Below are 27397 nucleotides of genomic sequence, written 5' to 3'. Positions count from 1 at the left end.
CCCCAGGGAACTTGTTAAAAGTGCAAATTTCTGAGCCCCCCGACCCCAGGACCTCTGAATCAAAAACTGCTGTTAAAGCCCCCTGGGCTTTCACAAACCCTCTAGGGGATTCAGATGCAGTCTCAAGTTTTGAGAACCGCAGTGATAGGGACTCAATGGCTACAACATTGGACTTCCATGTGAGTTTGACACCTATTGTTGCTCCGCTGATGGCGTTTACTCTGCCAGGGGTAGTTTCTGGAGAACAGAGCTTATCACCCGATGGGAGTTGGGGGTGGTAGTGGCTGCTTTTATACCTGGTGCACGCACAGCTATGGTAAGAATGATCAGCTCCTTAATCAAGTCTTGGGAAAGTCTTTGGAGTGATGGGCAGAAAATGTGCTTGAACCTATCATTCAAAAGCATTGCAAGGCCAGCAGAGGCAGCCTTCACTTACTGAGCCTCCCGTTCTCCTGACCAGCAACTGAAGAAGACCGTGGACGACCTGCAGGCCAAACTGGCCCTGGCCAAAGGGGAGTACAAGACGGCCCTGAAGAACCTGGAGATGATCTCAGACGAGATCCACGAGCGGCGGCGCTCCAGCGCCATGGGGCCTCGGGGCTGTGGCGTCGGGGCTGAGGGCAGCAGCACGTCTGCGGAGGACCTGTCCGGGAGCAAACCCGAGCCAGATGCTGTCTCTGGTGAGTTGGGCTTGTGGGCAAGTGGGGAGATGATACAGCTTGTGTGATCTTCTTCCAGGGCTGTCGCCATCATTGAAGGGCTTTGGAGTTGGGCAGGCCTGGGGGCGATTGCTGGGGGCCTCCCACATTTTGTAGCGTCATCAAAATGCTACTGAATGTTCCTCAGTTGGGATTCTCCAGTCAAATAAGTTTGGAAAATGTTATATGTTCACCCCTCTCTGATATTCAAAGTACATATCAGAACGTTCAAGCGTCTGAGAAGCACTGCAGGAAAGAAGAGTTCTCCAAGAATAGGGGCTTTGGAATTAGATTCAAGTCCTGGCCTTCCCATCATTACTAGTACACGATGCAGGCAAGAGTTTAACTTTCTATCTCCATTTTTTTCACCTGAAAATGGGGAGAATGTAGAGTGGTTAGGATGAAATGAGGTAACACTACCATCCAGTAACCACTCCGCAAATGGTGGCTCTCATGGATGCCTGACCAGAGAACTGTTTTTCCGGGGCCACCTCCGGGAAACTGATACACAGGTTGGATGTGGCTCCCTTTATGTTAATTAAGAAAACCCCTCCAGTGCTGTCTTTGCACATTTTCTTTTCTATGCAATAATCCCCGTTGGCTTTTTCCCAAGCTCCTTTCTCAGGTGTTCTTTAATTCAGTCAACAAATGTTTAAGTGCCAGGCCCAAGGTAAAGAGAACTAGAATGAGCATCAGTGTGAGGTACTTTTAATATACATTATCTCATACACCCTGCATGGAGAGGCACATGAAGCTCAGAGAGGTTAAGTTACTTGACCAAGGCTACACAGCCAAGCACTGGAGATAGGATTGGAATTCAGATTTGAGCCCATTTCCTGTCCCCAAGAGTACTTCTCATTCATGCATTCATGGGAATCTATAGGCTGCTACAAGCCTGGTTTTAAAGATGAAGGAGAACAGGGGAGGAAAAGAGGAACAATCTAATATTAAGCAGGATTATGTGCAGGCAGAGGGGAAAATAGTTTAAAGGCAAAAGAGGCTTTCAAATCATGAGAATGACATGTCTCTGGGCCTTGGTTACTGTATCCACAAAATAAGTGAGGCACAAGTTACAGAGCCTGTAAAGGAATTTTGTGTGTGTAGCAAACCATCTAGGGAGGCTCTGAGCGTCTTTGATGAGATCAGAAGTCACCAGGAAGATAATAAAGGTCCCAACACATATTACATGCAGGGCTGTTTCAGCAGCTCTTGCTTCCACTGCTGTATTAGAAGAAAGCCCTGAAGCCTGGTAGTCTGTGGGATGCATTACAAAGGGCTAGCCCTCTTCCTGTGCAGCTGTGGATCTATTTGGGGGGCAGGTGGAGAAAAGCCCCTGATCTGTGGCTGAATTCATCTTCTATCTTTAGGCAGTGTCTGGTGACACTGACTTCTAGAGCAGAGGCTAGAACGGTTGTCCAAACTTTTTTCAACGTTTTTCACCAAGGGCCATATGTGGTAAAATACACAAACAGCCGGGCCACTCACTCGAGGTGAAGTACGTATTGCCTCACCTGGTTTATTTAAGTAAACTAAATATATTTTTGGAATTTGCTGTGGGCCAATTAAAAATGGACTGTGGGCCGCAGTTGGCCCGCGGGCCGCAGTTTGGACACCCCTGGGCTAGAAAGTTATTTTAATGACACTGAATATCCGTGGGCTTCAGCTGCCAGCAGCTTCCCTTCGAGATGCATTACAATCTGGTCACGCAGGCTCGGGAGGGTCACGTTCCTTCACTAGGCAGCCCCGGTGGCAGGGATTCTGCAGTCCCCATGCCTTGTCTAGCTATCTGCCAGCAGCGAGCGCTTCCTGAGGTGTATAAGGAATTAGGTTGCTATCTGCCAGACCCTGTGACTGGTGTTCTCTCTCCTCCTAGTGGCCTCAGAGGCCTTTGAAGATGACAACTGCAGCAACTTTGTGTCTGAAGATGACTCGGAAACCCAGTCTGTGTCCAGCTTCAGTTCAGGACCAATGAGCCCCTCTGACACGGCCGACCAATTCCCTGCAGCCGTGAGGCCCGGCAGCCTGGATCTGCCCAGCCCTGTGTCCCTGTCTGAGTTTGGGATGATGTTCCCGGTGCTGGGCCCTCGCAGCGAATGCAGTGGGGCCTCCTCGCCTGAGTGTGAGGTGGAACGAGGTGAGTTGCAGCCCTCTCACCAGTAGTGCTGTCCCTACTGCCTTTGCAGCCCGTCTCGGAGCCCCCAGTGCTGTTACTGGGTCTGTGTGAATGTGCTGGCAGTGCTGATCACTGAGAAGCTTTCCAAGTCCTGTGCTGGGGGCTCCTGGCTCCACAGCTCGGGGTGTGTGTGTGTCATCACAGCGGTCCTCTTGACGAACACATGCTGGAGAGGTTTGTTTCCCAACCATTAAAGGAGCATGACAAGTGTCATCTCTAAAGTTAAGGAATACATAAAACACACTGAGGAGTAACAGCAGTAAGCAGTTATGCGATGGAGAGCCCTGTGATGTACATGGGTGGGCAACACTGGGAGACTTGGGGGGTTGAGCTGGCGGGTGGACTTGGGCCCCGTGACTCTTGGAATTGGCAATACTCACTTCATCTCCACACTTCTATAGGAGACAGAGCAGAAGGGGCAGAGAATAAGACAAGCGACAAAGCCAACAACAGTCGGGGTCTTAGCAACAGCAGCGGTGATGGTGGCAAGAGCCAAAGCAGCACGCCCCCCGAGGGCCAGGCCTTGGTGAGCAGGATGAAGCACCTCTCCCTCCAGTGCTCCAAGGGAAGAGACGGGATTGTGGCCGACATCAAAACGGTGCAGATCGGTTGACCCATCCAAGGTCCTGGCCCAGGTGCATATCAATATTTATACACAAAACTGTGGAGGACATTGTGCCAATAATCATTTAATATATGCCAAATCCTATGCGTAACTGCACTGATGGAGTTTCAGTGACCTTGAGGGCTGAAGATTTTACTTCTGGGTAAGAGCTCTTGAGCTGGTTGGGTTTTCAGAGCAGAGCTATTGTTGCAGGTGGATTGTGACCAGGTTCACAGCCTTTGTGGAACATTACCTGTAACAGTGTTATGGAAGCAATAACTAGTTCCTACGGAAGAATCCGAGCCAGGAAAGAGGCTGGGAAGCTGTGCCCAGCTGGGCTCAACAGTTTGCTTCTCCTCCCCTTCTCTCACCCTCAACTTCTTTGGGAAAATGGAGATGTTCTCTCCTCTATATCCTAGGGAATCTAAATGAGAACAAACAAGAATGCAAGACAAAACTCAAATAGTCAGAATACACCTTTTGACCCAATGAAAGCTTAAAAAAAAAAAAAAATCCCCAAACACAATTTCATTTTCATCATCTCTGGTGTTCAGAAGGGGCTTTTTAAAAGTGTGTATGTTGGGACACACTTTAAAAACAGTTTCTATAAAGGTTACTATGAACTGCACTTTTTGGGATGGGAAAGGTAAATGCCAGTGTGGGGATTGGGGTGGGGGGGATGAGGGTGGCAAGGACATATCATAGAATGGGAATTGTGGCAGTGGGCGAGAAGGTTCTATAGCATAAACCTTATCCTATCAGCCAAGGGGACTTATTCTAAGAGAAGTGCATGTGAAGAATGGTTGCCATTGTTATTCTAAACTGACAAGGTGTTAATTTCTCTGTAGGTTGTAACTTAAAAAATAAAAATTTATTTAAGGGTTATGCTGCACTAGTATTTCTTAGAGGAAGTTGTTTCTTACAGCTAGGAAAGAGAGTAGGCATGTGTTGGCAAAGGCTGTTAAATAGACGCAATGGAGTCTGTTATGCTAATAGTAGTAAGTGTTAACACTGCTTTTCTGTAATGTTTTCATGGTTACACGTATTTAAGAGCACTGTATTTTATTTGTTAAGAAAACTTGGCATTTCTAAAACAAATAAGCAACCCCATTTCAAGTTAATTCTGTCACGATGTGCATATTTTAGTCATTTGTAAATCTCTTCATACTAGAGTGTTTTCTCCTTTTTTAATGACTGATGCAGTACCCTAATTACAAGGTTATTTTGTACTTGTCTTAATATCTTGAGTGTAATAAAAATGGCTTAAGAAAATGTCTTAACTTTCTATGACTTCACATAGGAAATCCTGATGTTGACTAATTCTGTTCTAGGCAACCTTCTTGCCGTCGGAAGAGCATGGAATGCAGTGGTCATCTATTCTTACTTTCAGTTAAGGTCGTCAATCCTAATAATTTAAGCCCTGGTTATCAAGGATTGAATCAGAATTCCACTTTTGCTGCTAAAAAGCCGAACAAGGAGACACAGTGGCAGGAAAATAAAGACAAGGTGGTTATATTGGAGGAGTGGTTCTCAACCTCTGCTTCACATTGGAATCTCTTAGGAAGCTTAAAAAATACTACCCTCTTAACCCCAGAGATTGATTTAATTGATTTGGGGTATACGTGGTCATTGGGCTGTTAAAAGCTTCCCAAGTGATTCTATCCTTTCTATATTGGTCTAGCCGAAATTAATCATTCTTTCTTATATATCTGTAACACCATGTTTGGAGCTCTATTATAGAATTGAACATTATAATATATTAAATTGTTCACATATATAGATAGATCTCTTCCATTACATTTTTGAGGGCAGGGATTACGTCTTAGTTCAGTTTGTAACCTGTAAGTAGATTTTTAACACAAGAGGTTCAAATCATATGTTTATAATAAATATATATCTATGCTTTAGATTTTTTTCTTTAAAGGGCAATAGAAAATTAGTTAATCCACCTAAAATTAATATCTAAAATCAAAAGCACTAAGTATAAAGACCTGCCACTTTTTTTAAAAGTGTGAATTTTCAAATAATGAGTTCTTTTCTCTTTCAGAGGGAACATACTAGAGGATTAAGTCCTTTAATAATTAATTTCTCTACGTTAAACTATGCCGTTTCCATAAGTATAAACATTTTATTTCAATTAAATGTACCAGAAATACAAAATAAGTTGATAATTATAAAGTAGAGACGATGAAAAAGCCTACCTTTTAAATTTTCAGATCTTTAAAATCTTGACCATCATTCTTCTGAGAGCTTTTTATGTAAACAACTGGGAATTTACACCTGACAGTAGTATCTTGGCAGTTTTTCCCAATGCAACCCCAATTACTATACATTAAATTCTCAGTCATATTTTCTTCAGAATGCTGTTACCATAAGAGCATTGAACTACAGCGCCATGAAGACTATACAAACTAAATTGTAACGTCTTCAATGTCTCAGACGACTACCTCCATCAACCTGATAAAAAACAACTGCAATAGTGAATATTCCTTAGTTCTCTTCCGTGATTCAATGGGAGACAGGCACCTACTGTCAATCACCTTCATTCTTAAGCATGAGCATCTTCATGCTAAGTTAATTAGTATTTCTTACAGCTTTATTCTTTCATAACATCTGGGCAACAAAAAACATTTAAAGTCAGAAATAATGCAGAATTAAACTGTTATGTTGACATGATTCATTTGGTAATTAGTTGCCCAAGATGTACAGTAGCGTCACAACACAAGCAAGTTTAACCTACAACATGCTCCGCCAGGAAGAAATGTCAGGATTTGTGAGTATTACAGCAGCCTCCTACCCCCCACTCAGTGAATCCGTCCCTCGTCGGTCTCAGGTCCCTCCTTAGCAAAGGCGTCTCACTGCGCTGAGCGAGTCTAACCTGTATAACCATCTGTACTTTAATACAATGCGGCCCCTAAATGCAAGCCACCTCCACATACACACAAAACTATGTAAATGGTACTTCTCAAGTAATTCTGACTATATACAGTTTTCACTAAACACCCTGACTTGAGCACCAGATTCCACTGTAACATGTTTAGAGATTTAATTCTGTTCTGATTGTTGTGTTTCGAGTCCGGGAGATATGTGTCCTCCTCTGAAGGGTTGTTTGGTAAGTATAAAATCCAGTAGTTGGTGAGATTTTCCTGTCACTGAAGTTGTGTTACCTTGATGGGGATAATACTATTAAAGTCCAAGAAAAAAGGTCCTTCTTGTTTAGGCAAAAAAGTACTAGGAATGATATTGTAAATCCCAGCAGGTAGATTTTCTAATTCCAGGTAGCAAAACCCACACCTATATTCAGGGAAAATAAAAACAAGGTTTATAGAAGATGATGCCACAAAAAGCAAATTATAAATCAGATATAATCAAAATGTCAGTGTTACCTGTAGTCACCACTAGATTTCCTCTGAAAGCCATGAGGACCAGGATCTCCCACCATAGAGACGGTTACAACTTCAAATCCAACACTGTATTGCCTAGTAGTAAAAAGGAAGTATTACTGCTAAGTAGTCTCAAAAACATACATACCTAAAAAAATATACCTAAATTTCAGATGTACTATTAAAATCAAATACATGCTTTCTTTCTAAAGCTTCAGTAGGAAGAAACAACACTCTGAAATACATGTATATTATTTTTACTCTTAATTATAGAAAACACCATTTATATTTTAAAATTGAATCCATAAAGATTAATATTAAACTTTAAGAGAGACTGTATTTTTACCACAAGCTGCCAGATAGTTAAATTTAATTTAAATCATATGTTAAATTTAATTTAAATCATAAATTATTGTATTAGGCAGAAAAAGAGGGACAGGAGAGAAAACCTTGAAATAAAATACAAATTTATAAAAGTAATTAGCATATGGCAGACATGAACTTCCAAATCAGCAGGGAAAGGATTATTATTTAGATGGTGATGGGCATGACAAAAACTTAAAACAAAATTGCTAAATTGTATTTCACACCAAATATAAGAATGCTTCCATATGGATTAAAAAAATAGAATGTAAAAAATAAAACCATAAAAGGACTAGAAGAAAATATGTGAAAATTTATTTGCTATTGAGGTGAGACTTCCTGCCCACAGCAAAATAAACCAGAAAAGACAGATTTGATTACTTCAAAATGAAATTTCTATGTGGAAAAAAAAATGATCTGGGAAAAATACTTGCAAATATGTGAAAGAGTTAATATCCTTAAAGACATCCCCTTTATTCATGCTTACAATTATGAACACCCAATGCCAACAGAAAAATGGGAAAAATAATTAGGCAATAAAGGAAAAAAAACATTTTTACATGTTTATCTAGAAATTAAACACAAAAGGCCAATCAGATACCTTATTTCACCTATCAAAAACTGGTGAAAGTTTTTAAAATGATTGGAAATAGAGCTTCGTCATATCGCAAAGAATAATAAGTTTCTTATGATTTGGTTTGAAAGGCAGGCAAAATTAAGCCTAGTTTTTATTTAGAGGTAACATACTATTTTGTATTCTCTCTTTTTAAACCTTTTAAAATTATGATATGTAACACAATGTACATAAAACATGTAACAAATAATTTGTAAGGTGACCGAACACCTGGGTTACCACCACCTGGATCAAAACCCTCTCAGCACCACAGAAGTCCCTGGCATCCTCCTTTCTGATCACAACTGTGCCCACAAAGCCAACTTTTACGGCAGTCACTTTCTTGCCTTGTATATAGTGTGACTGTCAAAGTGTGATCCTTAAACAAAAGTTGAGTTTTGCCTGTCCTTGACTTCATGTAAGTGGAATCAGAGAGTATACATTCTGCTGGGTATGGCTTCTGTTGCTCAGCATTGTTTTTAAGGCTTATCCATCATGCTATATGGGTAGCTATAATTTACATTCACTGTTACACAGGACTATCGTATGACTATTTTATAATCTTAAACGCCACTGATGAACATTTGGGTTGTTTCAAATTTCTGGCCCTTACAATTGTTTATTGGCCCTTTGGATTATCTTTCTTACTTGTATGACATTCCTGTTCTAGTTTTTATTTTTTAAAAACTACAGACTTTTTTACATTTAAAAATCTTTTAACATATCTTCCATATTATTAATCTACCTGGAACTGATTTTTAAAGTTGATGTGAGTGAGACAGGTCTAACTACTTTTTTGGTACATGGACACTCAATTATTCCAGTACCATTTATCAAACAGACAGACGGTCCTTTCCCCACTCCTCTACACTATCTTTATCATAAATCAATATGATATATGCATAGGTCTGTTTCAAAACCCTGTTATGTTTCACTAAGCTCATTTTTAATATTATTAAGAAAGTTACTTATCACAAACCTTGGTCCTCTCAGCTCAATCAGTAATGGCCCAGTCTTTTCTATATGGAATTGGTAAATGGGATTATTTTTATGAGTTTCTTGGAAATTTCCACATCCTCCAGCACTCTGACCACTCCATTTTCCATTAATCTAATAAAACAAAGTTTTTGTATTAACAAAACTTCACATTCTCCAATTCTACGTTAAAGACAAAACTCTTTTACCCCCCCCCCCCAAAAGACAACTCCCCACTCTGGCTCTACTTTCTCAAGTCTTTATTTGCCACTGATAGTCAATGTAATTCTCCATTTTAGCTAGCCTAATGTGCTACCTGAGCCCTATCTCCATCTCTCAGCCTTCAATCAAGTTGTTCTCCCTGCCAATAATTCTTCCTCAAACCCTACTCTATACATCTAGGTCACCCAGAAAAGTCTGCCTCAAATTCTCCTTAAGAGGTTCATCCACATGGCCTTCCCAAATGACCAAGGTCTGCTTTAATTTTTCTCTGAATTTCTTATTTCTTCCATAGAATCTTCTAATGTTGCTCACTGAAGATCCTGTATTCCAATCCAGATTGGATGGAGGCTACTTATATTTCCCTTATTCCTTTGAATCCTAGAATATTTTTATTTTGTAAGGAATTGTTAAATGTGAAGAATGAAAAGAGTAAGGAAAAAAAGGAAAGGGAATTCTAAGATTTCTGAGATCATGACCCAGAGAAAATTCTCTTACCTGTTTTGATAAGGTGTATGGTGAAGGAATCTTTGAAAAAGTAAAGCTGCATGCTGAATATACCTATATTTAAAAAAAAAAAGTACTGATAAAGTTTATACTTATAAAGACACCAAAGTGATAAAAATATATTGGAAGACTAAAAAATTAGTATATATAAAAGTCATTATCTGTAGGTAGCCTGGTATCAAGTCAGGTTTAATGAACTGGGAATTGGGAAGCTAGGGATCTTGTCTTGGTTTTCTCTGCTACTGTGTGTGACTCAGGACAAATCACATTCTCTCTAGGCCTTGGCTTCTGCATCTGAAAGATGAAGGAGTGAATTGGCTCCCCAATGTCCCTTTCATTACTAAAAAGCTATTCCAATTGAGTGTCTCTAATGCTCTATGGCAAACAAATCTATAAGGACAAAATTACAAAGACTTTCCCAACTACGTGAGAGTAATGTTTATAGTCAATTGATTCCGTTTCACTAAGTTCAAAGTCTTTTTTAAGTCAATAAAAGTATTATGTAGACTAGAGGAGTTTTTATTGCTTGCTCTGTGAATTTATTAGTCCAACATACTACATTATCTCAGGACTACACTATTACTTTGAAAACTAAAATGCTCAATAAAAATATTCAAAATGAAAGATTACTTTTCAAAAGTATTTTCTTCAGAAAGCATCATTTAATATTGAATTGACATACGTACAAACACACCGATACAAAAAACATAGTTAATCAATTTTCAGAAATAAAGTTTTCTATAGATAATCCCACTTACAAAGTAGAGCACATTATGTACTTTACATTACTGTTTTGTCATTGTATATTGGTTTACTTACCCGGACTGTGTAATGGATTGTGTTCTGTTTTTCATACTGAGAAACCACTAATGTAAAGGTATGGGTCCCAGGAGTGGTCAGCTTTATCTTAGTCAAATAATGAGGGCTGTTAATTCGAATCCCATCAATGTATGGAGGAGGATCAGCTGGAAATAAACAAGTAGGTTTATATAAACAGACTTTAGTTTTTAAATTTAAGTTCTATGGACGATGGTAGAAAAAATAAATGGATGGATATCCCCTTAATTGATTCTATCTTCAAATATAACAGTTATTAAAGAATTAGAATTTTAATTAAAAACTTTACAATTAAACAATTTAAAACTTTACACTTGATCTTAGCCAAAAGGCCGAGAAGCGATAAAACTTTAAATAAAACAATTTCTAATAAGCAAAAGCAATCTTTAGAATACATTCAATGGGGTATAAGATAATCCTTGCTATCTGTCCTATGCTGTATTTTTTCCTCCAGTAGAAGATTTTAAAGTCAGGATTAGCTTCTTTTTTCCTTTTGACGAAATTTTTTAAGATACAAAGATGTACATAAAAACTCGTCTATATTTTCCACTACTCAGAATTAACATTTTTTTTTCCATGCTAGTTTCTTTATAAAATGAAGTCCCTTTTAACTACCACCCTTAGTCTTATTCTGTTCCACTCTGATGGATTTGATGAACATCTTTTCAAGCTTTAACACACATACATCCCTAAAAAAGAATGAATGGGTAAATTTATTTCTGTCAGCATATATCTAAAAACAGGATTGTATATGTCTTGTTTTTTATCTTTCACTTTTTACTCAACATGTTTTTTTGAGATTCATGTTGTTCTACATAGACTTGGTTTGTTCCTTTTAAAACTGCCTGTATAATATTCTATTGTATGAACATAACACATTTTATCTATCCCTCCCATCTAGTTATCCAGACAATCTGGATATTCAGATTATTTCCAATATTTTGCTTTTACAAACAATGCTGCCTGTTATGTTAGTCTCATCAATCAAAGCTGACATAATAAATTATCACATGCATGTCAATCACTGTGTCATTTAAGATCAATGCTGTATCTTTTGGCTTATATAGGAACACTGATTATTTATAATGTAATCTGTTAGGAAAACATTTCAGTATCTCAAATAGGTAACATGTCTCTAATGCTTAGAGGTGTGTAATCTAGTGTGAAGAGAAAAAGAATAGGCATGTTTATGACCTTGGACAAGGTTTTTAACATTTCTATGTCTCAGTTTACTCTTCTGTTAAATGGGGAACAAAAATAAGGCCAATTCTATTTATCTCAGAGTGCTATGATGAAAATAAGGCTGGCCCAGTGGCTCAGGTGGTTGGAGCGCCATGTTCCTAACTCTGAAGGCTGCTGGTTCAATTCCCATATGGGCCAGTGGGCTCTCAACCACAAGGTTGCCAGTTCAATTCCTCGAGTCCCGCAAGGGATGGTGGGCAGCGCCCCCTGCAACTAAGATTGAACACGGCACCTTGAAAAAAATAAAAAAATAAAAAAATAAAAACAAAACAAAAAAACAAAAAACAAAAAATAAATAAATAAATAAATAAAATAAAACTACAAACCAGAAAGTACCTTGTAAAGGCAAAATCACTGTGTTAAACAAAGACAGCATTAAAAAAAATTCCAAGTAAACAGAGTAACATATTTAAAATTCAAAAGCCATGTAACAACTTAATGCTAGGAATATATTCACAACTTTGTGCCTTTTTGGTTGTATAATGACTAACATGTGAAAATGGAAAATTTGGCTGGGTTAACCCAACATTTATCCTTGGATCTACTATGTGTCATGCCCATGCCCGAATACCTAAGGATACTGACTGCTAAGAATCAGTGCCTGCCCTCCACACAGCGTAATGGAGAAAAATGCCATGATTTCCTATGATAAAGCAAAGCAAAACTCAACAAAACCACTTTTCATCCCACCTCTCCCATCTCTCCCATCTCTGCCCATTTCTTTGCACAGAGTACTTGAAAGAACTGTCAATAATTGCTTCCTTACTTTAGTCTTCTCAAACCACTCCAACTGGCTTCTAGCCCACCTCTCTGCCAACTCGGCTCCTGTCAAGGTCAACAATGAGGGCCAGGATGCTAAGTCCAATGCTCCCTTCTCTAACCTAATCTTACTTGACCTCTAAAATAGCAATCGGTGCAGTTGTCCATTCCTTCCCTCATGAAATATTTTCTTCCCTTGGGTTTTGTGAAACCTTACTCTGTATTTAATCAGGTACTCTGTTCAAATTCTTTTGTAGTAACTTTTCTTCTGCTTAACCTTAGGATGTCAGAGTTCAAGGGTCAGATCCTGTACATTCATCTCTGTGCCCACAACTCTCTCCATAGATGATTTATACAGTGCTATCTTCAAATGCCACCTATATGCCCCTTATTCTTCAGTCTATTCCTACAGTCCTAATCTATCCCAGAATTTTACTCGGAAGTCCAACTGCCTACTCAACATCTTCACTTGGACATCTAATAGTGTATCTCATATTTAACAAAACCAAAAATTAACTTTTGATTTTACTCCACAACAAATCCACTTCCTGCCCACCCCACCAACACTTAACCATCTCAGTAGATGCTACAGCTTTCTATTGCTCAAGCTAATAGGAATCATTCTTGATAACTCTTTGTCCCCTACATCAACTCAACAAGTCCTGACAACCCTACCGAAATTTGTCCACTCCTCTTTACCTCCACTTCTACTACCTGAAGTTCAAACCACCATTTCTCATAAAATCGCCTAACTGGTTTCTCTACTTCCATTTTTTTTTGTCCCCTCCAATATATTCTACAAAGAATTGTTCTTTTAAAAAAAAATCAGGTCATGTCGTTTTCCTGTTCAAGACCCTCCAAAGATTTCCCATCACACTTATAACCATGTGGCTCACAGAAACTCATGTGATCTAAGTCTGAATACCTTTCTGACCTCTTCTGATATCACACCTCCTCAGGCCTACTGGCCTTTTTTCAGATCTGAAAAAAACAACCTTTTTTTCCATTTTAGAGTCCTTGCACTTGCTGTTCCCTCTGCCTGTAATGCTTTTTCCTCTATTTCTTTGCACGACTCATTAATTTTTTGTCATTCAGAGTTCCTCTTATCCCTCTCAAAGAATCCTCCCATGGCCACCCAAACAAAGCAAGCAACCAGTCACTAACACATGACCCTATTTATTTATTCACACACATGTATTACTATTTTTTTTGCTTATTATCTGTCTCCCCAACAATATAAACAGTTCCTATCATGTAGTAGGTGATATAATTTTTTTTGAATGTGAAAACAAAATGGTTTTAATACTATATGTTAAATACCTCAGAAGCCCTGCAGATGGAAAGATTCACTTTGCCTGGCAGAAAGATTACCACAGAGGAAATAATACATAAGCTGGATCTTAATTATGTTCATTATGCAGGATAGAGTAAAAGGACTGCGGGCAGAAGGCAAGGAGGAGATTCTTTGCAGAAGAAATTGCAAAAAGAATGGCAACATGGGCGTGATGTATTCAGAAATAGCCAGTACCTCACTGAGGGTACTGTAAAAAGAGGAGGCATGAGATAAAGGGGAACAGGTAGGTTAAGGCCATAATATAAAAGCCTTATACACCATGGTGAAGAGCTTGTAATTTTTGATCAGTGAAAAAAGATACAATTTAAGTTTTAGAAATAAAACTGACAGCAATGTGTACAAATGGAGATATCCTAAATTCCTGAGGTCTTTATCAAAAACAAATCAAAACATGTAAGTAGCATAAATAACCACCTAGCTGCTTGAGTGGTTTCTATTAGTCTAGCAGCATAATTATTAATTTCTGTATACTATATAAATGACATTTGTCATTTTTAACTTAATCATGTAAACAAAATTTTAATGTCTGTGTGAATGTTTGCCTACTAAACATACCTGGGTAATACACTTTTTTCCCATCAGTCTTGTACACAACCATTGTGATAAATTCTCGATTATTTGCAAAATCATCCTAAAAGCACAAAGAATCCAATGTGGTTAGGAAAATGGGCTCAAAATGCTCTTAAGTGGATAAAAAAAAAATTCTAATTTTAAGAGCATTTATCTTAGCTGCTTAGTGCTATTAAAAACATTTTTTTTCTGGATTAAACTGTCATTTCAATAGGTTGACCATATTGTATGAAGAAATATTAAAAAAGACTTCGAAGCTATTAAAATTATGATTACCCTTCACAGAATCAGGCCTCATGAGTCAAAATTGCCAAACCCCTTTTAGCATTATCTTAATGTTAATATTCTTAAGAACTAAAGCATTTACAATCAACATGTAAACCCTCACTAAGAAGCAGAAACTCCCTCATGTTTTTCTTCAGAGATGATTTTTGAATAAGACATCTAAGTATATGACTATAAATTATAAATTTCCTTAGAGGGAAATATTCATTTATCTAAGAAAATACTATTTTCAAGCCACCTGTATAAATGACACCGCTGGCTGGTGATCAAATTACATATCTTATTCACATGGTCTAATTACATTTCAAAGAGTTTCTGTATGGAATATCATAAGAAGCCTATCAGTACCTTGTCTGTTATGTGTCTACTAAGCAAAACCCAAATTGCAGCGCCCCCTTGTGGACACTGCACCTCCAATTTGTACTGGGGATTGTTGGCCAGGCTATAGGCATCTTTCACAGGTCCTTGTTTAGCATCCCAAGTACTAAAAGATAAAGTCAACAAAGAAGGAAGTAATTAAATTTCTCACAGAGCTAAAATATATTACTATTTTAAAGTGTTGTTTCAGATATAATGAAGATACTAGGTCTTCTTGTTTTATGATTTAAAAATTTTTTGGCATAACCAAGCAGCATTAAAGAAAATAACTGTTATATGATAATCATGGGTATGACCAAAAGAGAACATACTAGTCTTCCTAAATTAGTAATTTCATTTTAAATGAAAACAGTGGAGACTATTATAAAACATATTCTGAAATGTACAAAAAAGTTACCTGTGAATACAGGTTGATTCTTTAAAAAGACTTGGATTCCAACTCAAATAAATCACATCATAATACTGGCAGAGATCGTCCCATGAAATCCAAAATATTCCTGAAAATTAGATGTCTTTGTTAATCTAAAAAATATCTTAATGATAAATGATTTGTCAGTTAAACACATTTCACATTGTTAAAGCATGTTATTTATTTAAACATCAAATGGTATTAAAATTACAAAAAGATATCTTTACCATTGTCTATTTTTTGAGCTGTTCGAGGATCAAAGTTTAAATATTTTTGTAAGTCTGGGGTCCAGTTTTTCACATCATTTTCACTGTATCTTCCTTTCCAGCGTAAATGGCTCCAAGGATTTTTCAACTGGATAAATCGTAGCCCCTATTAAAAAAACCCACAGAACAACGAAATTGCGACACAGTTTTAACCATATTTTTATTAGTTATATGATTCTCTGAATACTTATCAGTTCTTTCCCTGCCAAATCAATTTGAAATTAATGCTCTCTAACTCTGTCACCATGTCACATACCTGATCAAAAACTATAAATGGCTATCTATCCATAGAGCTATGCTATCCATACGCTAGTCACTAACCACATGTGGTTATTTAAAATAAAATTTAAAAATAATTTCCTTAGTCACACTAGCCACATTTCAAGTGTTCAAGAACCACATGTGGCTAGTAGCTATGCACTGCACAGCAGAGAATATTTCTATCACGGTAGGAAGTCCTATTGGGCAGTGCTGCTTTAGAGCATCAGTTACTTTCTGTCCTTTTAGAGCCTGCTCTACTCTGGCCCCATTATTTTCAGTACTTACACTCCGTGTTATCTTTGCCTCTAATCTAGTGTTTCCTCTCACAATCCCATAAACAATCCTTATTCAATTTCACCTCTAAAGGCATTTCCTCATGCTGTTTCCCTTTCCTGGAAAACCCTCTCTGAACTCTTTTAACTACCCTTCCTTTCAGATCCTCTTTAGCTTCTTCCTGCACTGATTGTCTCTGTGAAGATGGAAGCAGTGAAGAAAAAAGAACATGGACTTTGGAGTTAGAATTAAATGGGACCAAATTCCAGCTCTACTACTTATCAGCTTTATGGGCACTTTGATTTGGTCATTTACCCTCTTTGAGCATTTGTTTATTTATATGTAGTAAAATGAAGATTATAATGTCTCCTAGAAGACTTGTGGAGATTAAATGAAATAACATGTAAAATATGTGGCATTCAGTAATTTCCTTTTTTTAATAACTACCTCTCCTCTAAACTTTAGAGTGCTAACAATCCATATTACACTAATTTAAAACAAATAATATCCTATATTGTTTCCTACTCATGGAAATGTAGGAATCTTATATCTCAAATAAGATGGTAAACTCCCTGAGACGGTAACACTATTAACCCTTTTCAGCGGTCATCATTGAGTTTATGGAAAAGTGTGTTAAGGTTATGGTTAGTGCTCAATAAATACCAGGTGTGTCTACATAATTGATTACACTGATTCAGAAAAACGAGTTTGTAAATTCAAAAGTGTTTGTCTTATTTCAAGCAGTCAACTTAGGAAATTGTATCCTTTTTCTAATGATGTCATAAATCAAACTGTTTTGGAAACTTAAAAAAAAATCCTTCCGTATTTTATATGTGGCAAATCTTGGCCTGGGGTAATGTGATTTCTGGGCATAAGCAAGACTCATTTATCTTGGGTTATATTCCCTAGAATCTTCATTAATAATTTATTTTCTCAATTTCTTCTATATCATTTGTGCCTCATTCCTGTCCCTACCACACATCAACCAACAGACACAGAACTCTAATTCCTTGTTTGTAAAACCTAGTTCTACATGTGCAGAAAATCTGCCTATTTCAGGACTCTCTCACTTCTTACAAAAGAAATATAAAGGAGAGGAAATTACTACTTAACGTTTCCGAGGTAGGTCCCAGGTATCACTGACTTTTAAGGATACTGAGATATGGTTGTAGGTTTTGTCTGGATAGAGAACCAGCAATTCAGGGGGCCTTGAATAGGGGAAGAAATGCTAGAAAACTAAAAAAAACAATCTGGTTTATAATAAAACATCCCACTTCCAAAGTAATTTCCAAGTGGCAGAAAAGGAAAAGCCTTGGACAGATTCAGAAATCCACTGGTCAGACATGTCTGGGCTTAGAGGCAGCAGCCTGAGACTGCCATGTACCCTCCCAGTAGACTATGGGACATCACCTCGAGGAGGGGACAAAAAAACACAACACACACAAAAACCCCAAATAAGGATTGAGACTAAAATGAAGATCTTAGAATACGCAGAAGATTAGCAGTCAAACAGGATAATACTTTCACGCAAGTATTAAGAAAACCTTCTTAAGTGAAGAAAGGGATGAATGACAGAAGATTGGGAGTAGCTTTAGTCAAAGACGAGGCTTATCAGCACGAAAGAGATTCTAGAGATAAATGCCTGAATGAAATAAATATGGAAATATTTTAAAATAGAAATCAAAACTAAGGAAGTATCTCAAAATAGACAAGAAAAATAACATAAAAGTGATGAACCCAGAAAACTCTACAGATATATATATACTCCATAAAAAATACTGGAGAAAACCCCCATAAATTTTAACACACATGAAGAAGCTTTTAGTTAAAGATCAACCGTGACCACAAAAAGCTCATGTAAACAAAAGGAAACTGGGGGCAACTCCACAGTGTGAGATGTCTGCTTAAGCTGGGTCAGTAACTTTCAGAATCACCAAGTGAAGTGAGCCTTACTTATCACAGTGAAATACCTGTTACCAGGCCACAGTTTCCTCCATCCGCACATGTTTTAAAATGCCTTAATCCTTACAGAATAATTGCCACGTGGCATTGATACTGTGTGAATAACGCTACTGAGCTTTTACTAAAAAAGCTGTTAATTTGAAATTCTTACTTTATTGGCATTAAGCAATTTTTTAATATTTTGGTTTCACATCAAACCACAAGTGCGTATTTTTCTCATAAACATGTTATTTGTCTAGTTTCCTTTGTACAATCAGAACAAATAGTCATATTATTCAAAGGAAATGATATAATATTCAGAAGAAATCTTCCTCCACTTCAAGCTTATTTTCATGTTAACTGTTTCATTATCTAAATTTAAATCCTTTGCCTCAATACTGGTCACCTATTAAGACCTACCGCAAAAGATGTTCTAACAATAAAATTATATACATAGTACTAAATAATAGTAACTGTTATTCCCAATGTTTTGTTTATGGCAAATTACTTTCTAAAACACAAACCTCTCAGCTCAATTTCACATAAATTTTTATATTTTTTAAGTAGTCAAATTTTATGCCATTTTAAAAAAAGACACAATTCTACACAGTATGGCTGGTGGGGGGAGGGTGCATCAATGACTGGCTGATTTAGAAGGCGTTGAGGCTATATGCATTTTAGAAGTTTCAGCAGGTCCCTACTGCCTTCGTCATTCACATAATTCCACACGCCACAGAGGAAAACCTAATACACAGTGGCAACACGTTGTTGCTGATTGATCACGACTTCTTTTTAGAAGTTAAAGCAGGAAATTGAGAGACACTGCTAGTTAAAGCTTCCCAGTGAGTAGGCAGCTTAGGTATCATACCATTAGGGAAGAAAGAGTCCTTTCTCAATACAATCTTTGTATCTTCTAATCCAGAGAACAGATCCATTTTTCAGTTAAATATAATCAATAACCTGAGAAGGAATGAATTCAACCATCCCAACATCTGAGCACAGGGAAAGGGTCTGAAAGGCCAGATCGCATGCAAGGGCTGCTTGGAAGAGAAACATTTGCAAACCCACTGGCATGTTTCTTATTCATAGGTATCTTATGTATGTATGTGTGTATATATGTATGTATGTCTTTTCACAAGTACTTACTGAATGTCTACTATGCTCTAGAACCTAACTGTGATTGACTCCCAACACCAACATACAGCCCCGAATCTTGAGGGCTGTGTATTCACCTCAACTTTTGCTACTTATATGGAAAAGAGAAAGATGCACATAGTATTTCTGTTCTGCAATCAATGTCTATGCTGTCACTGTCATTACAATCCCCATCTTTTTATTTCATAATTCCCAATCGTATAGAGGTCAAGTTGTTAAATTTAACAGGTAGAATGATTTTTAAACTCCACCTAATCCTTAATTTGTCAATATTCAGAAGTCTAATATATTATTTGGGATCCTCGCAATGTCTTATTAACAAGAAAAACATGAGAAAAAAATTTTAGGCAAAACCTTGAATTCTCTAATGTCCAAAACAGCATATGCGTGTGTGGGAACCAGACCCCATTTCTCTCCTTCAGCCTCAGTCATCATTCCAGTTGAGGCAGTGATGAGGACATCCCCTTTGTGAAACCTGGAATAACCCCAAAGGACAAACAATTGAAGGAAAACACATTTGTAATCTCAGATCATACCATCTTTTCTTTAATAGTCCACATGAAAATTTCCACAAATCTGGAAGCTATTCCCACACCCCCTGAAGAACTTTCAATAAGTATATTTCTATTTCACAGCACATCAGATAATTTATCCCTATCAATGAAGGGAGAAAGCAAATGCTAAATTTTCAAATGATTTACAAATAAAGATGAACATGTGAAATGCTAATATGCCCTTCCCCAAAGCAATATCATTTGATCAAATGATTGAGTTTTCTAGTTTCACTAATGAATGTGTAGTACCCTAGTTCCCTGAAAATAAGCCCTAGTCGGACAATCAGCTCTAATGCATCTTTTGGAGCAAAAATTAATATAAGACTCATATTAATTTTTATTTTTTCAAAATTAATATGACTCATTAATTTTTAAGACTCATATTAATTTTTAATTAAATATTAATATTAATTAATATGACTCATATTAATTTTTGCTCCAAAAGACACTTTAGAGCTGATTGTCTGGCTAGGTCTTATTTTGGGGTAACCACGGTACTATACAGACAATTTTCAGTTCCCTATAAATTAACAATGCTTTTTGAAGTAAAGGGGGCTGTATTCATCCACTGCCTTAACAGTATGCAAAATAGGGCAGCTGGTTGGCTCAGTTGGTAAGAGCATAGTGCTCATAACACCAAGGTCGCCGGTTCGATTCCTAGATGGGCCAGTGAGCTGCACCCTACACAACTAGATTGAAAACAACGGTTTGACTTAGAGCTGATGGGTCCTGGAAGGGCACACTGTTCTCCAATATTCCCCAATTAGAAAAAAAGAAAGAGTCTGAAATAAACTAGAAGCTAACAGTCACTCCCCCACCTCTATGTAAATTATCCATTTAAGGCTTAAGTTACCTTCCTCTTTATGTTCTCAGACTTCTCTTTTCTCACCTTACCTCGAATTGGTAAGTACTAAGGAAGTACAAAATAATTTTTCCATATTACATGTCACAGATTCAAATGTTTTAGATTATCTATAATTTGGATTAACTATGTATCTACCAGTGAGGATAATTAAAGGCCAACTGTAGTAAGTACATAAAGTGGAGCCTTTTATTTAAAAAATCAATTTTCCTAATAACTGAAAATGACAGTCTCTGAAATATCTATTCTGAATAAGACATGAAGTTTTTGAAATAGCCTCTTTCAGTACACACACACACACAAACACACACACACACACAAAAGAAAAAGTGTACCTTTGATAAAGCATTCTGAATGAATTATCCTTACTGAAAGTTTGACTATCTGAATGCATTGCAATCCTTTCTGGTATCCACCCTGTCAGTGCATGAAGATCAATATTCTGCAACATAAACACATTTCAGGACGGTCAACATTTTTTTTCAAGCTCTTAAATACATCCCCATTTAATAGGGTGCTATTAAATCTCATGGATTTGGTATAATGATTTTGATCAGAATAAACCAGGAGGTAGTAAGTTGTTTTCTACCAGTAATAAACTTCTTATTTAACTCAAATTACTACCTGGATTTAAGCACAAGCTTATCTTTTCCTTACAATCTTTGCTGCTTTTGCCGAATACAACAGAATTGTTTTATGAATAAATATGATGAAAACTCAAAACATGTAACAGAAAAAACTGCTTTAATGATGATGATAATGATAGTCACTCACCATTTCGTGACTTTTTACAAAACGATAGTTACTTTCCTAATGTTTTACATATATTCTCATTCTTTCTCTCAGCTCCACTGGGTAAATTAACAGGTGATAGATTAGAAAGCAAAACTAAAAATATTTGCAGGTTAGAACCATTGAGCATGTAGGCTGGGAAGAAATTTTAACATCCTATTGCATTTAACTCTGATCTAGCCATTCTCTGACTAGCATTATTAGAACCAGAACAATGAAGGAGGCTGGGTACTAGGCAAGGAAATTAGTCAGGTATGAATGATGGGCGATTTGCATATATTACATCATTTAATCTTTACAACTCTGAGAGGTGGATATTATTCTCATATTACAGGCAAGCAAAGAGGCTAAGAAAGGTTAAATATCTTTTCTAAGGCCACAGGCTGGCTAGCGTCACAATTCAGTCACACTCATCTAATTTCTGGTTTAACTCATACAACTAAAGGACACTGGCATGGATCTCGATTTTACAGGTTGCGTTAAGGTTGGGAAAAACACACACACAAAAACTCCTTGAACCTGAATTTACCAATCAAAAAATACACGTAAGATGACAATATGACACATCCCTTTGATTTGAAGAGGATTTTTGGAAAGGTCCATGTTTAAATGGCATGTATCCCAACATAATAGCAGACACATACATTTTAGGCTTTCCTGAATACCAAATCTACACAGTACGTCCTTGGACAACGTAGTTTCTTTATAATGTTGATTAGCTGCCGTAAAAACTAACCTCTTGTTTATATCAATTAGCCTGTAGTAAAATTGGTTTCATTATGTCATTTTGCTTAAAGTTGCAGAACCTATGGAAGACATTAGGTGAGGACTTACTGTAAAATGCGTTAACCTTATAAAAAAAATGTACTCCCATAATAAGATCAACATTTTTCAGAGACTGATAATCTGTTTTCTTTTTCTTCAAACAAAAATATCATCTATAATTTTTCATATTTAAAATAGTTATATTAGATAGCATAAGTCTGTGTCTGGATCATCCTATTACTTACTGAATTGGATCCTGGGAAATCATATCCTCCCATGACTTTCATGTATGCTTTTTCAATGAGAGAAACCCACAATTCACTTTTGTTGTTAGAATAAGAACAGAGTAATTCTCCCTTATGGTCAACAGGTAATTGGTCATCAATTATCACCTGGAGAAAGATAACATTAATTTTCTTAGGTCGTACAAAATATCTTAAAATCTTTTCTATCAAGAAAAAAAAATCTTTCATACTGGTAAAATGAAAGGCATAATACGCCTATTATTAAGGTAATGATAGTTTCCTATTTCTAGAATCGAATTAGTTTTAAAACATTACATGATCTCTTAATTCTAGTTACAAACTAATCTCCCTGTCAGGTGTTAACCTCGAGCCAAATGGTTAAATGTTATGACTCTACCATCAAAATTATTAAGTATTCTAGAAATACACATTATATCTAAAATAACTACTTTTTGGGACATTCTATAAATTTTCTCAAAACTATTTAAAAAAAATTTTATACTTGTCATGGTTTTTATTTTTAATTATTAACAAGTTACTGTTAGTAATATGTATAATATAAAAAACTCGAAATCAACAAATGTTTAAATGTTTACATGTAAATGTTTACACAAGTAGCATTTCTTAATGATTTTACTTAAGATGCAAAGGTAGGGAAGGGAGAGAGGTTTGGGGTGGGAAAAGACATTATTCACCTTTCTTGGGACACCATTGAGGTGAAGTTTTACCATATATTTTCCACATGGATTGTACTCTGGCTCACCATCCTTATTCTGAGGGTAAATTATGCTTTTGTAAGGAAAATAGATATTGAAATACCAACATTAATATTCAATATAACTACTATGCAGGATATATTTTATTTAGACATATGCTATTGTCTTGGCAATTTTATTAAAAATAACCATGAGAATGTTTTTTTCTATATAAGCCTAGAAAAATAATTTCTCCCTAATCAAAGTGCTTTTTTAATGTAGATAAATGAAGACAGTATTTATGAGAGCATACAGCAGGGCATAAGTTTCACAATACTCTGAAAAAAGCTGTTTTTAATTATATACTCTAATAAATTTTCTATTAAGTAGATATATTTTAAGCCAATTAAGTAATCTACTATTGGCCCCAAAAAGTAAAAAGAAGACCATTTAAATTAATCACAACTGAGGCAACTAACTACAAATCTGACAGAGATAAAATTAGCACAACTCTGATATAGTTCTACATAATTATCCAGTAAGATACTTGCAAATCTTTGTATTTTCAGGACTTAACACACAAAAATCACTCAGGAAAAATTGTATGAAAAAATTATGATGTTTAATTATTATAATGAATTATGTGGTCAATAAAACTTTTAAATTAATAATATAGCTTATTTAACCCAACATTTCCAAAATATTATGATTCTGACATGCAATTAACATAAAAATTTTACATTTTTTTGTGCTAAGTATTCAAAATCTAATGCATTTTAGACTCACAGCCCATCTCAATTCAGACTAGCTATTTCAAGTGCTCAATATTCATCCACAGGTGGTTAGGGGCTAGCATACAGCACAATTATAAACATGACATGACTTTATTCTGAACCATTTCATTTATTTCAAAACGTATTTATTCTGTATATATTAACCGTATGTGTATACATCCTTAGACTGTTTTAGCAAATCTGTTCACATTCACAAATTGTCTGCTTAATACATGGGTCATAGTATTCTGAGATATGCCCTCTTCATTTTCTGTGTCAATAAGGCCTAAGTTTTAAATTTCTAGTTAAGAGACAATTATATGAAAAGGGCTAAAGGGATAAATATAAAATTTTACCTGGTAATCAACTTCTTATTAAATCGTCTTTCATAAGCTGCACTGATAGCCAGTGATGCCACAAAGGAACAATCTGATACTATTGTCTGTTAATAAGAATGAATTATGAATATATTTTGAATATGAATAAGAATGAATTATGAATATATTTTATTCATTCAGGTAATTTCAACATTACCACAGTATTGCACCTAGCACCTGACTTTTAATACTAAATATCTTGACTGTTGCTTGAGTAGGAAAACAATAGAAATGCCATACTGCCAACATACACATATTTTGTTCAAATTCTAGAAAAACCAAATAAAGCATTTCAGTGAACTTAATTTAGAATAATTAAATATGGATGATACATTCCTTATGCGAATAAAAGCATACTGAATCACACTGTTTCTGATGACAAAAATATTTAAAGGTCTTTTAAAAAGTTGGTTTATTATAACATGACCAGTTAAGATGAACATGCATATCAAAAGATTCTTGAATCACAGTTTTTCAGGATCATTGTTTTTATATTAATATGGAAGACTTGCATTAATTAATATGGAAGACTTCAATGCAAGATCTAACTAAAGTTTGCAATAAAGCCATATTGTTGTTCCAACTCTGAAGTGTTTCAAATAAACCCAATATCTATCTTTTATACCTACTCTCTTTTCAAAGATGAAATGCAGACTCACAACTTTCTCATCTGCAAGCACGTATCAATAAATAAGGTTTATACAAACATCCGTTTATATAAAAATTGCTCAAAACAATTATTCATACTTTTATTATCTCAGTATGTCTAAGTCAAAGTGTGCAGAATAATTTTTCCACACATTTGTGTAATAAAAAAAATCTAAGAAAAAACTCAAACTTATATGCAAATTACTTTAAAATGTTAGGTTTCATAAAAAATTATACAAAATAAAAGTTTACCTGCTTTATGCTGAAACTTGACACAGTATAAATCATTGTAGGATTGTTGGTGAGGTCTTCTGGGCGTACCCACTTAGAAAATGTAGTTTTTTGTTTAGGTGATAATGGTAGCTTGCCCAATCTATCACTGAGGTAATAAAAATTAAGAAACAATAAAATTAATCTTAAATGGTGACTTAAAACCCAAATTAAATTTCCTAGCTAATTTTTGTTTTTGGTTTTGTTATAGTGATCATAGCTATGTTTATGTCATCCTAAAATAATTCTCTGGTCAAACCTGGCTCTTTACACTTAACTATGAATCCAGTCAATCTGATCATCCTCCTCAATTAAAACAAAAATACACAGATAACTGAAAACAGAAGAAAAACCTAAATTCATTTATACTTACTTTAACGATATTAGTTTAATGCATGGCCATATTTGAGAAATTTAGTTTCAAAAAATGGAACCATTAACAATACAAGCTGATTCATTCAAAAGGATCTAGGAAGGTTACAGAGCTTTATGTTGGTTCTGGGAAAACTCTTCTCTGCAAGGCTAATAATAAGAGTAGCTATTATAATTACTGCGTAATAACCATAGTCCAGGTATTATGCTGAAGCATTTTACATACATTATTCACTGAATTCTCAAAACAATTCTATTAAAGCAAATATTTTTGGAAAAGGCTTAAAGTGATTAAATAACCTGCCAAGGTCATACAGCTAAGTGGCAGAACTGGTATTTGAATCTAGGTGTTTGGTGCCAAATGCACCATTCTTATCCATTACCCTCTCTACTCAATGTGTGTTGGAAATATACAGGGTATTATTTCTCTAAAATTGATGTATAGTACAAAATAAAAAACATTAAACTTTCCTCACACCTCTTCTAGATCAAGGGCAACAAACCTTTGGGTTTCAAAAGATTTTTAGGATAATATAAGGTATATGACATGCAAACTGAAACAAATGTAACATTGTTTTCTCAAAGAATGTTCACAGATATTAGGAGAAAGACAGTTTTGTAGTCAGGTGTGATCTGCAAACCCTTGGTTAAAGTATAGGTTTTTGCATTGGAGTACATCTCTATACTCTTTAATAAGCCCATGTTTATTGTAAATCTCTTAGAGTAGAATATGGTATATAACACTTCTCGAAGTATTTTGCTGATCATCTCACAGAGCTCATAGAACCATTAGTGTTGTAGGTAACATTTTGGTATCTGTGTAGTATCAGAAACTGACTGTAAACAGAAGGTGAGCTGAGTGAATTCAGAAGAATTTAAAGACAGCCATCGCAAAATTTTGACGGGAAAAAATAAGGTTAATTCAAATCTATAATCTAATTATTTAGTATTATTAACCTGCCATGTGAATCTAAATAATAGAGTAAATCCAAGATTCCTTAATATTTATTGTCAAAAATGATCACTAAATTACCAAATTCAAGTTTCTTTTCTCATAAAGATTTAAAAACATATATATATATATATTTGTTATAATACATGACCAGAATAGAAAAATTTTATTTTAAATCACTCAATCTTTCTACCAGAGTCATAAATTATGAATCCTTTTCCCATCAGTCTTTTATCTTTGAATTTAAAGATGTTTACTGTTACTTTTTCTTCTGATTATTCTCACCATAAAATAATCTAGAAAACAAGAAAGGAAAAAAATCTTGCCAGTTAGAGTAGTTAATTTTAATATTTATTCTTAATTTTTCTCCAAATTTAATGAATTATTTACCAAGTATGTTCTATATATCAGACATTGTGCTAGACAGTTGGGTGCAACTTAATTATTCCAACTGTGACAAGTGCTATGACTAAAGTAAGGCAATTTGCATGGTATTACATTTTACTGTTTCAATTATATTGTAAGCATTTTCCTATGTTATTTAATTCTTGAAAACTTGATTGTTCATGGCTATATTAACATTCTTCTTACAGACATTGTTGTACGAGCACTAAAATATGATTTATCTTAATTTGTGCATGTTACACAAAGATTGGAACTAGAAGTTTACATCTCTACTTTCATATAATTATTTAAGAACATATTACAATAATTGATTCATATTTTCATAATTATAATAAATAAGTAAATATCTTTTATATAAATCTTTGACTACATTTGTAAATACTTATTTAGAATTGGTTCCCTAAAGTGAAACTACTGGTCAA

General features: G+C 35.6%; 2 protein-coding genes across 3 annotated transcripts in view; one reads left to right on the top strand and one right to left on the bottom strand.

Annotated features, from left to right (window-relative positions):
* The window catches only part of SH3BP5 (SH3 domain binding protein 5), a 65073-nt gene extending 60326 nt beyond the window's left edge, over positions 1–4747 (top strand). Inside the window, exons 7-9 of the mRNA XM_081072708.1 lie at positions 461–680; positions 2572–2832; positions 3273–4747. Of these exons, the coding sequence (XP_080928834.1) occupies positions 461–680; positions 2572–2832; positions 3273–3484 (693 nt within the window). The 3' untranslated portion in view covers positions 3485–4747. The remainder of the gene's footprint in view (positions 1–460; positions 681–2571; positions 2833–3272) is intronic.
* Positions 4748–5522: 775 nt separating this feature from the next.
* The window catches only part of CAPN7 (calpain 7), a gene marked incomplete at its 3' end in the record, with an annotated part of 36177 nt that continues 14302 nt past the window's right edge, over positions 5523–27397 (bottom strand). Inside the window, exons 7-21 of one of the 2 annotated variants that reach the window (XM_081072706.1) lie at positions 25229–25355; positions 24308–24393; positions 23179–23272; positions 22484–22630; positions 21017–21123; positions 19620–19740; positions 15597–15741; positions 15358–15457; positions 14931–15066; positions 14283–14358; positions 10355–10500; positions 9527–9589; positions 8814–8944; positions 6862–6954; positions 5523–6769 (exon numbers count right to left, since the gene is read on the bottom strand). In XM_081072706.1, coding sequence (XP_080928832.1) covers positions 6625–6769; positions 6862–6954; positions 8814–8944; positions 9527–9589; positions 10355–10500; positions 14283–14358; positions 14931–15066; positions 15358–15457; positions 15597–15741; positions 19620–19740; positions 21017–21123; positions 22484–22630; positions 23179–23272; positions 24308–24393; positions 25229–25355 — 1717 coding nt within the window. The remainder of the gene's footprint in view (positions 6770–6861; positions 6955–8813; positions 8945–9526; positions 9590–10354; positions 10501–14282; positions 14359–14930; positions 15067–15357; positions 15458–15596; positions 15742–19619; positions 19741–21016; positions 21124–22483; positions 22631–23178; positions 23273–24307; positions 24394–25228; positions 25356–27397) is intronic. The other variant, XM_081072707.1, reaches the window with a different exon arrangement.

The sequence above is a fragment of the Rhinolophus hipposideros genome (assembly GCF_964194185.1).
Source record: "Rhinolophus hipposideros genome assembly, chromosome: 14".
Lineage (NCBI taxonomy): Eukaryota > Metazoa > Chordata > Mammalia > Chiroptera > Rhinolophidae > Rhinolophus > Rhinolophus hipposideros.
Note: the sequence above shows the minus strand (reverse complement) of the source record. Positions and strands in the feature narration are given on the sequence as shown.